The sequence below is a fragment of the Pongo abelii genome, chromosome 13 (genome assembly GCF_028885655.2).
Source record: "Pongo abelii isolate AG06213 chromosome 13, NHGRI_mPonAbe1-v2.0_pri, whole genome shotgun sequence".
Classification (NCBI taxonomy): domain Eukaryota; kingdom Metazoa; phylum Chordata; class Mammalia; order Primates; family Hominidae; genus Pongo; species Pongo abelii.
Window position 1 is genome coordinate 88,605,638 of NC_071998.2, and position 13,703 is coordinate 88,619,340.

At 50.4% G+C, this 13,703-nt stretch overlaps 1 protein-coding gene across 1 annotated transcript in view; it reads left to right on the forward strand.

The window, feature by feature from the left end:
- Positions 1-13,703, forward strand: part of TMOD1 (tropomodulin 1) — a 93,964-nt gene that overhangs the window by 60,565 nt on the left and 19,696 nt on the right. Inside the window, exons 5-8 of the mRNA XM_009244678.4 lie at positions 363-452; positions 1,668-1,798; positions 3,487-3,594; positions 6,614-6,757. Of these exons, the coding sequence (XP_009242953.1) occupies positions 363-452; positions 1,668-1,798; positions 3,487-3,594; positions 6,614-6,757 (473 nt within the window). The remainder of the gene's footprint in view (positions 1-362; positions 453-1,667; positions 1,799-3,486; positions 3,595-6,613; positions 6,758-13,703) is intronic.

The following is a 13,703-nucleotide window of genomic DNA, read 5'->3' on the forward strand; positions in this document are numbered from 1 at the left end:
GTGCCACATTCCCTGATGTTTTACCCTGAGGGACAGGCAGGATGACAAGATGGAAAGAGAGCCTTCCAAAGAAAGAGGCTGTCGGTGGAAAGAGCCATTCTGGTTTGGCCACGTTGAGCTGGGTGTGCCAGCAGGACATCAGGGAATCAGAGGCCAGGGGCAGAGCAGCCTGGGCTGGGGCTGGGGATTTCAGAGTCACATCAATAGAGGTGAGAGTAAAAGTAAAATAAAATTTTGAAGTTTTCATGCAAGTGTTTCTTGCCATTTCTGTGAGCTAGAGTTCCCGGGGTTTGGAGTGTGGGTCCCTAGGAGGCTCTTCTGTCTGCAGAGGCACATCATGAGCCCTTCCCTTGTCCCTGCAGCGATCCTGGGCATGCACACGCTCATGAGTAACCAGCAGTACTACCAGGCCCTGAGCAGCAGCTCCATCATGAACAAGGAGGGGCTCAACAGTGAGTATGCGCCCGCCCCCAGGAGGGACCTCATGCTTCTTGCTTCCTCCACTCACTGATGTTCTCTGGCTCGTTGCAGAAGTTTTAACATGTTATATAGCCAAATCTGTTCATCCTTTCCTTTGAGTCTCCTGGGATTTGTGTCTTGTTTACAAAGACCTTCTCTATCCCAGTATTATAGAAATGTTTTCCTATATTTTCTTCTAAAAGTTTTAGAGATTTACTTTTTATATTCAACTTTTTCTTTTTTTAGACAGGGTCCTTGCTCTGTCAGCCAGGCTGGAGTGCATTGGCACAATCTTGGCACACTGCAGCCTGGATCTCCTGGGCTTAAGAGATCCTCCCACCTCTGCCTCCTGAGTAGCTGAGGCTACAGGTGTATGCCAGCACGCCTGGCTAATTTTGTTTATTTTGTATGGAGATGAGGTCACACCATTGCCCAGACTGGTCTCGAACTCCTGGACTCAAACGATCCTCCTGCCTCAGCCTCCCAAAGTGCTGGGATTACAGGCATGAGCCACCACACCTGGCCTTATATTCAACTTCTTAATCTACCTGGAGTTCATGTTTGTGTGTGCTGTGGGATGAGACCAAACTTTCATTTTTTTGAATTAATATCCAGTGGTCCCAACACCATTCCTTGCAAGATTTATCCTTTCACCACTGGTTTGGGCCCTGCCTTTATCATCCACATGGATCTGTTTCTAGGTGCCTCCTCTGTTTCATGAGCCCTTTTGTCCTTTCCTGTGCCAATATTGCATTGCCTTAATTACTCTACTGCATTGTTCCAAAGCTGGCATTTTGGCCCCAAACAGAAATGAGGCTGCCAAAAAAATAATTATTCCTCCCTCTGGAAGACTGATGCATTTCTTTCCCATCCGGGCTTCATCTTAGCCTCCCAAGAGTCCACTGAGGTCATGAGCCCCGGGAAAATAACTAGCCCTGCTTTACAGATGTGGACCCAAGGTTCAGAGAGTTTAAGTAATTCACCCAGTTCTTGCAGGATGTCAAAGGCAGAGTCCAAGTAGAACCCCAGCCTCCTGGCTCCCTTGCAGGGTTTCTTCTGAATGGTGCCCCTACCCCCACCCAGCCCCTGAGATGTGCAGCCCTCACGTGCCCCAACTCTGCACATGCTCCCTTCCACAGTATCTTTGTGTTGGCAGAAAGTGAGCCCCTTGTTTCTGTGAGCCACCTCCCTTTTATCGGTCACTCTAGGCGTGATTAAACCCACACAATACAAGCCTGTGCCCGACGAAGAACCAAATTCAACAGACGTAGAGGAAACGCTGGAACGGATAAAGAACAACGACCCAAAACTTGAAGAAGTCAACCTCAATAATATCCGGGTAAGGTCCATTTATTTCACTTTACCTGTGTGTGGCTGGGGGAGGGGGAACCATGTCACCCAAATGCAAATGGTCCAGGGTTGGTTGTGCAGAGTAAACAGGGTCCTGTTTGGATTCTGGGTGTTTCTGCATCGGGAATAGGGACAAAACCTTTGCAAATGGGAGCCTTTAAGAGGGGTGGGCAGTGTAAACAAGTGCATCTGGCAGTCCTGGTTTCTTTCTGAGGATGATATCAGGCCCAGATGTTTAGCACGGGCCAACCCAGCTTTGATCTGGAAACCTGCCACGTTATTCAAAACACTGAGAGATTCTCCGAGATAAAATCATGAGTCAGACACACGCTGCTGCACGGGATCTCAAGGCTGGAAAAGTCCAGTGCCCACTAGGCTCAGGGGTAACACAGGCCCTGGGCAGGTCCCTCCCCTGTGCCATTGCTGCTGCTGCTGTATCACGTTCATATTCAGCCTCGTTTTACAGCCACAGAAGGGAGCTGTTGGCCAAAATGTCCAAAGCAATATCCCAAGCTGTCTGCCCTTTTCTCTGTGGACATTTCCTTATGTGATCCCGGGGCAGGGGAGGGACAGGTGGACAGGCAATCTCACCCTGAACAGGCTGCTGCAGGAAGAATTCAGAGACAAATGCAGCTGCCTACCCACCTGCTCGGCCCGGAGACCAGTGGATTAGTTCTGGGAGGGGGTGGGGGTAAAACTAGAAGCCAGCCCCCCATGCCCCTGCTCCACTTTCTTTCCTTCTCCACTTTATTTTAAGCAGCTGCCAGCCCCACGGCACCATCAGATTGGAAACCTGTACCCTAGTGTTCACCCCCACCTGGCCTCCCCATGCTCTGCTCCCACGGGAGCTAAAGTGACGCTCTGAAATGAGAGGTTGGTAAAAACACAGCCATGTTTGCTTTCATGTGCCCAGTAGGAGACGTTGGCACAATTCAGAATGCTGCCAGCTGGCAGTGAATGCTGCCTCAGGGCCGCGTGAGGGATGGAATCTCCCTGTGAGGCCCCAGCCTTCTCTGGGCCTCAGTTTCTCCTCTGCACTGTGAGCCCGTTGGACCAGATCAGTGATTTTCACCTGAGAAGATTAAAAAATACATACCAACGCCCAGGCCTGACCCTAGAGATTCGGATTCTATTGTTCTGGGCCAGCCCAAGCATCACCATTTTGTAAAAGTTCCCCAGGAGTCTCTGATGTGCAGCTGGAGCAGAGACCCCCTGGGGTAGATGTCTCTTAAAGAGCATCATATGCAGCCCCCCTTACCTGTTTTCCAGAAACAGGGCCAGAGAGGGCAAGAGGCTTCCACAGAGACATCTAGCAAGTCAGAAACATTGCCGATCACTGGGACCAAGGCCAGGTTCCAGCCCCTCCCCACACCCCTAGTCCTAGCTCTTTGCACAATACTACATGCCTTAATTTTTGCCTTTTCTCTGGCCCCCAAGTGCACAAAGAAAGAGGTTACAGGTCTTATCTGAAATTTTCAGGGAGGATTTTCAAAATCTGTTTACCAGAAAGTTCTCCCCAAATCTCAGTCATCTGGGACAAAGCCTGAACCTTTTGCCCATTCAGCTTTTTGGCCAGAGACTTGCCAGGAATCAGTGAGTAGCCAGGCTAATCCGCCTGCCTCAGCCTGTCCCAGAGGAGGCTTCTGGTCACTCTCTCTGTTGCCTTTCTTTGTGCAGAATATCCCCATCCCCACCCTCAAGGCATATGCAGAAGCCCTGAAGGAAAACTCATATGTGAAGAAGTTCAGCATCGTGGGGACACGGAGTAATGACCCTGTGGCGTATGTATGTACCTTTCTGTTCTGTTGCATTGTGGATGGGGGCCTTGAAACAGAAGGGTTGAAATATGTGGCCTCAGGACTGGTTGTATCCCACTAACAAAGAGCTCTGTGTGGTACAGTGGAAGGCACTGGACCAGGAGCTATGAGGGGTGTAGAGGGAATGGCCATCACCTGGCACCATCTACTCGTCATCCTGGCCAATCCTCACAACCACTTCTGGTCTCAGATGTGCAGTTCTCCCCACTTTGCACTTAAAGAATCTAGGGTTCAGAGAGGTCAGGCAATTTGTTTTGTCCAGTCACACAGCAAGTGAGAGGTGGACCTGCAATTCCAGTGCAGTCATGTGACCCCTAAATCTCTCTCTCTTCACTTGGCACATCATATTAGAACAAGGGCCTGCCCTTCCCTGTTCCTCAGTTTTTCCATCTCTAAAATCAATGGTTTCGGCTGGGCGCAGTAGCTCACACCTGCAATTCCAGCACTTTGGGAGGTCAAGACGGGTGGATCACTTGAGGTCAGAAGTTCGAGACCAGCCTGGCCAACATGGTGAAACCCCGTCTCTACTAAAAGTATAAAAATTACCTGGGCTTGGTGATGCACGCCTGTAATCCCAGCTACTCGGGAGGCTGAAGCAGGAGAAGCACTTGAGCCCAGGAAGTGGAGGTTGTAGTAAGCCGAGATTGCACCACTGTACTCCAGCTTGGGCAACAGAGCGAGGCTCCATCAGAAAATAAATAAATAAATAAATATAAATTAAAAAAAAAATGATGGTTTCATCAGCAGGTCCCAATGAGGCTCCATCACAAAATAAATAAATAAATAAATAAATAAATAAATATTAAAAAAATAAAAATGATGGTTTCATCAGCAGGTCCCAATGACCAATTTTATTTTACCAAGTCTCAAGATATTTCTGATCAAATTAAATTGTACTTACTCTGAAGTAGCCATCAACTCTTCTTTTTAAACATCCAGCACATATGTATTGAGAGTCTCTCTGTGCCCAACACTGAATTAGGTTCTGGGAATACAATTGTCACCAAACAGTCTCAGCTTCCACTTTCATAAAGATTCTGGTCCATTTGGCCAAGCAGACAACTAAAGGGTAACAGTACAGTGCAATTACTGCAAAGCTAGATTCCTGCAAGAAGGGCAGAAGCTAGTTTATCAGGGCTAGTAATTAACCATTTAGTAGCAATCAATTTTTTTCTGATTCTTAAAATAGGTAGGACAGTGTTCTTTCATATTTTTGAAATAATAGAAGTAGCTCACAGTCTCCCATTGCTGTCAGTGGGGAACCTCTGGATTGATGACCTCTGACCTCAGATCTCCATGGTTCCTTGCCCATAGGAACACAGCTGGCAAAGCCACATGCCCCGTATGCTACTATGACATGGGTCAGAAACCAAACACATCCATTCTGGCCCTCAGCTCAGGTCCACAAATGCTTTTTGGGCATGGACTCTGCCAGACCAACAGCTGATATCAGCCCATGCACACCAGTATGCCCATGTCAAACACTGAGATGCTTCTGGGCCAGTTGGTAAATCAGGCTGCCAGAGCTCTGTCAATGACCCCACTGCCTGCCGTAGCTTTTCTCCTGGGCCCCGGTTCCTCCACTGGGACCCAGCATACAAGGAGTTAACACCTGGCAAGACAGGGCCTCCAGGACCTGCTCAGCCACCGGCATGTCCAGTTGGATCAGCCTGGCAGATTGCCTACCGGTTGTTATTTTTTTTTATTAGATTTGATTAAGCCAGGCCAGGCCTTTCCTGGGAGCAGGAGGGTTCTGGTGGAGGACACAGAGAGGACTCTGGCTGGGTCCTTTCCCTCAGGAGGACCAGCCAAGTCAGAGACAGACACCATCATAGAGAAAGCTGACATGCCATCCTGGGGGCACACTGAAGCGAAGGGCACTGAGGAGGGGCCGATTATTTCAAAACAGAGGGCTTCCTGGGATCTAGCCTTTCAGCAGGTCTCAGCAAGGCAGGGGCGACGGGGTAGGTATTCCTGGCTCGGAGCGTCATTTCAGGCAGCAGGGCCCACCGATCAGTGTGTCCTATCAGCTGCCGGTGTCTTTTTCCCTCCATGACGCATCGTTTCCACCAACTGCTAATTACCTCATTTCCTTCAGAGGCTCTGATTGTCATCTACACCCCCTGGCTGAGCTCCTCTGAAACGTGCTAGGGGCCACCTAAGCTCCTCTTCTCCAGTTTGCCCTGGTCACTTGCCCAGTGGGTGGTTTCCCAGGCTTCCCTCTTCTGCTCTGTGGTGCTCAGATGAAGAAAACCATGTCTCTATGGGGCAATAAAGAGACAAGTGGGGAGTTATGTACAGGAGGTTGAGGCTCCACTGGTCACTCAGTGAACAATGCCTGAGGGCCTATTATGTGCTGGGTACTGTGGGCAACATGGGATAGATAGGATGCATTTTCAGCCCACCAGGAGTATATAGTCTAATAGCAGAGACAACACCAGTATGAAAACAACTCTGAACAGAGGAATCCAAGGTCCATAATGAGGGAAGTATGGCTCCATTCTATGAGGATTTGAGAGGGTAGGCTACAGCTAGCTGGGGAATGTCAGCAAGAGCTCTTGGAGAAAGGGGCATTGAGAATGGCCTCGAAAGATGGGCAGAGCTTGGACAGGGAAGCAGAAAGGGAAGGGAATTCCAGGTGGGAGGGATAGAAAGGGCAGAGACAAAGTGGGAAAGCACCGAGCAGGCGTGGGGAGCTGCGAGTAGCCCCACTGAAGAGGAGCAGTGAGAGTTGATTCTGGACAGGGGAGTAGACCCAGGTCATAGAAGCTTTGCATGTAGGCTAAGCAGCATAGAATTCTCCTGTGGGGGATCAGGAGCCATGGCGGGTTGCAGGAGAGGAGAGACACAGTCAGAGTTGTGCTTGGTGAAGGACGTGGTGGGGATCATCCTCCTGTTCCCCTAGGTGTCTTAGGATCTACCCAGAGGGGTTTCCAGCCTTGCTCGGGGTGACTCATGGGTATCCTTGCTTTCTCTTATGCTTCAAGGCCCTTGCTGAGATGCTCAAGGAGAACAAGGTGTTGAAGACACTGAATGTGGAATCCAACTTCATTTCTGGAGCTGGGATTCTGCGCCTGGTAGAAGCCCTCCCATACAACACTTCTCTGGTGGAACTGAAAATTGACAACCAGGTGAGATGGGCAAGGGTCTCCTCAGGTCTGTTACTACATGCAGCTCGCTGGCCTGCAGTTTTTCCCATGCTGCTGGATGGAGCTGAGAATGCTGATGATAGAAGCTCAGAGCCCAGCTTTGAGGGACCTCCAGGGTCCCCAAAGTTCACACCCTCTACCATGCTCACCTTCCTTCTTCATCGCTTCCACTATGTGCTCTTCCAGTTCTGCTTGAGTCCCTCTCATGATGGGGGACACACTCCTTACCAACATCACCACTTCCATTCTTAGGCAATGAGAACATTCTTCCTTATATCCGGTAGAAGTCAGCTCCCTGTAAGTCCTGTTTGTTGGGCTTAGCTCCGTTCTCTGCTTCACTCAGGACATCTGTTGCACAGATCTCATGAACCACTAAGCTCTCCTTCTCCAGGTTAAAATTCCCAGTTTTCTTCATTCACCCCCATTCAATGCGGCTTTTGAATTTCCTCACCATTCACATTCGTCTCTAGGCGAATTCTAGTTTGTCTTTATTCTTATGGAGTTACTGTTTCTCTGTAACTTCTGTGGGTCAGTCATTTTATCTGTGGGGCAACTCTTTCAGCTCTGACTTTCTAAGAGGATGCTAATAACAACATCTATATGTTACATGTGTTGAGAGTCTACTGTAGACCAGGCTCTGAGCTACACATCTTACATCCATCATCTTTGATCTTCACAACAACCCTACAGAATGTGGGTATCATCAGTCTCAGTTTTCAGAAAACAGTCCAGACAGGCCAAAGATAAGCCCCTTTTTCAAGGCCATAGGGTCAGCATTTAGGAAGCAGGATTTGAATCCAGGTCTCCTTGACTCTAAAACTCACACTTATTCCACTGCAGCATGTTGCTTTTGATGTTAAAATGCGCTTTTTTTTTTTTTTTATGAATGGAGACTCAGTTTTTTTTTTTCCACTACATGAGAATTTTTGCTGAATGGTTGTATAAATGTATGCATGGGAAAAAGATTGGAATGAAATATTACAAAATTCTAAACAGTGGTTATACCTGAGTGAGACTATCACAAGTTTTTAACTTTTTTATTGTAAAATACGGCAAACATACAGAAAAGTGCATAAAACTTAAATGCACAGCTTAAGGAATCATAACAGGCATGTAACCCCTGTCCAGGTCAAGAAACGAAAACATTACCAACCTCCAGAAGACTTTGTCCCTTCCCAACCATAACCCTTTCAAAACCATTCACAACTTGCTCCCTACTCTCATGCCTCCATGCCTTTCCCTCCTCATGGAATGTCCTCCCCTGCCTCTACCCTCTTCTCTGCCTTCTGGGTTTAGTTGAAGCTTCACTTTATCTTAGTGGTGTTCTAGAGACAGCTTGAACCAGCTTGCAAGAGCTGATTGTGGATATCTCTTCCTGAGACCAGCGATGGCACATGGTGCCTTGAATTGCTCATGGTAGGTGGGAGTATTTACACTATGGAAATTGGCAAATTGGCACACCACGCATCAGGGCTTTTTTTTTTTTTAATTGAGAGCCAGGTTACTACTGTCTTCTCCCACTAGTCTGCCATAGCTCCTCCAAACCTCTGCCCAAAGAGAGTTAGATACCTCTTCCTCTGGGCTCCCCTAGCACCTTGGCTTCCCTTGAGCTTCCCAGAAACTGGTGCTATGTCTGAGGCATCTCCTTATCTGAGTGCCCAGCTCAGGACCTGGCCCTCCAGGGGTGCCTGGTAAGTAAGGTTGCCCTGGATGGTCATGCATATTGTTCACAGCACAATGAAGTAGCAGAGAGCAAAATTCAGCCCGGAATCCACTCCAAGCTGTGTGCCTCAGTATGGGGCTTTGTTCACCCAGAGAGGGCACTTTTTTCTAATTTATGTAAAGCAGTCACATGAGCTGGCAGCAGCCGTGTCACATGCATTTCCTGCATTGGACTCCTTGCATCTCTCGCGTGCCGGTGGTCTTGCTGCTGCCTCACTCATTCTCAGGCCCTCCCCACCCCTATCCCTTCTGCGCCCTCCCTTAGCCATTGCTGACTCTGCTCCGCTGGAGGCAAGAGGGGCGGAGCAGATGGAACAAAGGCATGCAGCAGGCTTGGCAGCGGCCCTGGGCCAGGCCCTGGGATTGGCTACTCATGTGAATCCCAGCCTGGCCTGGCAGGAAGTCAGGGTCTACCCAGAGTCAGCTGAAACTTAACTCCCAGGGCAGAATGTCAGCAAAAGAGGACTGGCAGCACTGGCTTCAGGTCACTGTGGTGGCAGCTGCCAGGGAGTTGCCCCTTCCCTCCAGACGCTATCCCCCCAGAGTCCAAGATGGAGCCCATGCTAACCATTGCCCTTACCTTAGCTGGATACCCTGGTTCAAAAACATTTACTTCCCTGAGCCTCAGTTTCCTGGCTTGTAAAGTGAGGATTATAAGAATCTCTGCTTCTAAGGAGATAACAGATGTAAACTCTGAAGTTGTTAACTTTTAGAATTACTGGGAAGGTGAACTAGGGGATTCACATGCTATTCTAAGAGTTAATTTCCTGAGCAGGTATCATGCGCCAAAACCATACTGGGTACTTTGTGTCTATTATCTAATTTAATGTTCACAAAGACTCTGTAAGTGGCGTTACAACCCATCCCTATATCACAGATGAGGAAACTGAGTGCCAGGCAGGCTATGCAACCTGCCCAAGGCCACACAAGAAGCAAGAGGGGCAAGATTCAAACCCAGGTCTGTGTGACTCCAGAGTCCATGTATAATGCTATGCCTGTCTGGGTTCTTGAAGCAGCTGTGCTTTCATGTGATGTCAGCCTAGCTTTTCTCATCTGTCCTCTGGCCTGGGGCCTGAGCACTGGTCAGCACCACCCCACATCCAGTGAGTGTCTTTTTTGGTTCATCTCAACATTTTGATGAATGCTGGCTGCTTGCCAGGACTGTGCTGGGCTGTGTGCAGGACTGAGGCTCCAGGTTTGTCCTCCAGAAATTTCCTCACTGGATGGGAGGAAAGATGGTTGCAGAAATGACCATCATACCAGGTGCTCCAGCAGCCAGACAGTGGGCTGTGAGGTCCATCTGAGGGAGCAGTCTTAGTCAGGAATAGCGATCAGGGAGGGTTGCTTGGAGGAGGCAGACCTTGAGATAAACCCGTAGATGCTGGGTAGACCCTGACTTCCCACCAAAAGGGTGAAAAGTATCTCAGGTGACACGGAGGCCATGGCATCCCAGGTGCAGAGAGGAGTGGGGAAAGCCATGGAGCCCATCCACACAGGCTCACGGTACCCCCAGAGGAAAACCAGAAAGGGGGTTAGGAGTCGGAGAGCTTTGAATGGGTAGGTTTAGGGAAAGTGGGCTGTGTTGTGCTCTGGGAAGATGGTTCTGGCTGGATGGGAGGGGACTGGGGGCAAGGAGAGGGTATCAGGGCCCAGATCAGCCAGGAGCTATGGCCTCCAGGACCAGGGGGCTGTGGGGAGGCGCTCCTGCTTAACTGAAGTTGGGTCCGGCAGGGGAAGGGTTGAAGGCAGATCTCAGGGAGGGGGCTCTGCTGACTCAGGCTCAGGGGGAGGCCACCTGTGCCTCCCCTTCAGATGCCCCAGTCCCAGGCTGGGGGGAGGCAGGACAGTGTGACACAGAGGAGGTGGCGAGTGGCATTTGATTTATTCCTTTATTCCTCATTCCTGGTTAGTCACTGAGGTCCTTGGAGACGGGAGCTTTTTCCTCAGTCCTGTGCTTATAACCTGTGGCAGCAAGTCTCTGTCCTTCTTTCTCCTTATACGGCCAGGGAAAGGGACTTGGGGAGTCCTGCCCAGGGTGACACGGAGCTGGCTCAGGACACAGTTTGGGAACCAGGACTTTGAAGCTGTTTGTTGACTCAAATAGTCTCTCTATCTCCAAGCAATGTTCTGTTGCCACCTGCGGTTGCGCCAAGACCATGGTGAATTGGGAAAGGGCAGAGCAGGCCCCAGAGCCAGAAGGCACTGAGACAATATCTAGCCCAGTCCTCCTTTCACAAGCGGGGAAACTGAGGATGAGAGAAGGGATGGGACTAGCCCGAGGCCAAAGGCCAGGTTAGTGGCAGAGCTCAGTTGGAGCTGCCAGTATCCTGGCTGCACTGATGGATGGATGGGAGAGACCCTGTGGGCCCCGAGGGAGCCTGCAGGCCCAGCCCAGGCCAAGGAGGCCATCTCCACACACTGCTTCTGTGCTGCTCTCACCAAACTCTCCAAACTCCCCACAGACCTGCTCTTCCCCAGGACCCCCAGGGCACCGGGGGCCCTGCTCCCCAGGCCAGACAAGGCCTGGGGTGAGCCCCACAAATGAGTATATGTATAATGTCTGGGGTAGTGGCCAGATTCCCCACTTTTTATTCCAATATTTGACAATGAGGATGTGCTTAATATTTTGAAGAGAAGTTAAAGTAGATGGATTGTGCTGTCTTGTTTTCCCAGATTGGATGATTTGTGTCTGGCTTTTTTTACTCAACGTTGTGAGTGTATCAGTTTTCTGCAGCTGTGTAACAAATTATCCCCAAATATAGCAACTTAAACAGACTCAGAATCCTGGCATAAAACAATAAACATGTATTAACTCACCACTTCTGAGGGCCAGGAATCCAGGAGCAGTGTAGCTGGCTGACTTCGCCCAGAGCACATGATCTGAGGTGGAGAAACTGCTTCCAACAAGGCTCCCTCACAGCGTGGGCAGGAGACCTCAGCACCTTACCGTGTGCACCTGGCCTAGGGCTGCTGGAGTGTCCTCACAATATGGCAGCTAACTTCTCCCAGAGTGAGTGAGCCAAGTCAGAGAAAAAAGAAAGCCTCAGGTGCCTTTTATGACCCAGCCTCAGAAGTTACATAAAGTCATTTCCACCATATTCTGTTTATTAAAAGTGAGTCACAAAGCACAACCCACACTCAAGGGGAGAGAAATCAGACACCACTTTTTGGAGGAAGGAGGATCAAAGAATTTTGCAGATATTAAGTCATCATAGTAAGAATTATCTATATTATTTTGTGTCACAGGAGTTGATCAGAAAGACCTCTGTAACTGAGAGGTGACAGCGTGCTGGCAGACCTCACAGCCCTCCCTCGCTCTCGGCGCCTCCTCGGCCTTGGCGCCCACTCTGGCCGCGCTTGTGGAGCCCTTCAGCCCGCCGCTGCACTGTGGGAGCCCCCTTCTGGGCTGGCCAAGGCCGGAGCCGGCTCCCTCAGCTTGCCGGGAGGTGTGGAGGGAGAGGCTCGGGCGGGAACCGGGGCTGCTAGCGGTGCTTGCGGGCCAGCGCGACTTCCGGGTGGGCGTGGTCTCGGTGGGCCCCGCACTCGGAGAGGCCGGCCGACCCCGCCGGCCCCGGGCAGTGAGGGGCTTAGCACCTGGGCCAGCAGCTGCTGTGCTCGACTTCTCGCCGGGCGTTAGCTGCCTCCCCGCGGGGCAGGGCTCGGGACCTGCAGCCCGCCATGCCTGAGCTTCCCCCTCGCCGTGGGCTCCTGCGTGCCCGAACCTCTCCGACGAGCGCCGCCCCCTGCTCCACGGCGCCCAGTCCCATCAACCACCCAAGGGCTGAGGAGTGCGGGCTCACGGCGCGGGACTGGCAGGCAGCTCCACCTGCGGCCCCGGTGCAGGATCCCCACTGGGTGAAGCCAGCTGGGCTCCTGAGTCTGGTGGGGACTTGGAGAATCTTTATGTCTAGCTAAGGGATGGCAAATACACCAATCAGCACTCTGTATCTAGCTCAAGGTTTGTAAACACACCAATCAGCACTGTGTGTCTAGCTCAGGGTTTGCGAATGAACCAATTGACACCTGTATCTAGCTACTCTGGTGGGGACATGGAGAACTTTTGTGTCCACACTCTGTATCTAGCTAATCTAGTTGGGAGGTGGAGAACTTCTGTGTCTAGCTCAGGGATTGTAAACACACCAGTCAGCACCCTGTCGAAACAGACCAACCAGCTCTCTGTAAAATGGACCAGTCGGCTCTCTGTAAAATGGACCAATCAGCAGGATGTGGGTGGGACCAGATAAGAGAATAAAAGCAGGCTGCTGGAGCCAGCAGTGGCAATTCGCTTGGGTCCACTTCTGCGCTGCGGAGGTTTTGTTTTTCGCTCTTTGCCATAAATCTTGCTACTGCTCACTCTTTGGGTCCACACTGCCTTTATGAGTTGTAACACTCACCGCAAAGGTCTGCAGCTTCACTCCTGAAGCCATCGAGACCGCGAACCCACCGGGAGGAACAAACAACTCCAGAGGCTCTGCCTTAAGAGCTGTAACACTCACCGCGAAGGCCTGCAGCTTCACTCCTGAGCCAGGAGACCACAAACCCACCAGGAGGAAGAAACTCCTAACACATCCGAACATCAGAAGGAACAAACTCTGGACACGCCGCCTTTAAGAACTATAACACTCACCTCCAGGGTCCGCGGCTTCATTCTTGAAGTCAGTGAGACCAAGAACCCACCAATTCCGGACACATAACTAGCAAAGCTACCTCAGGATGGAGCAGGTATCTCAAAGGGGGAGGAGTTCCCATCCTGGGGGTGTGTAAACAGCTGGGAGATGGAGGGAATTTTAATGTCAATTAGGGTCTGGGACTCTGGAGTTAGATAACCTAATTCCCAGGCTTCCTTTCTGTTGTGTTTTGAAGTATTCCCAGTTGTCCATATCATCTGGGAATGGCCAGAATTGGCCCCGTCAAATGTCCAAAGTGAGATTCTTGATGTTCCTGTTGAGTCTGGCCAGAAAGGGAGCCTCAGAGCCACCGGCTCCAGGATGCACCTTGTAACACCTAAGGTGTTGGTTGGTAATTTTGTTGAAGAGCAAATCTGATCTTTCTCATCCGATGGGTAATGCTCTGACATGGTAAAGGTGTGAGGACACACAGCTGTCACACACTGCTGAAAGGCATGCCGACTTTTACATCCTTTTGGCAGAGCAGTCTCAATTTTAATTTGAAAGCGCCTATTTTTCAACCTAGCAGTTTTGATTTC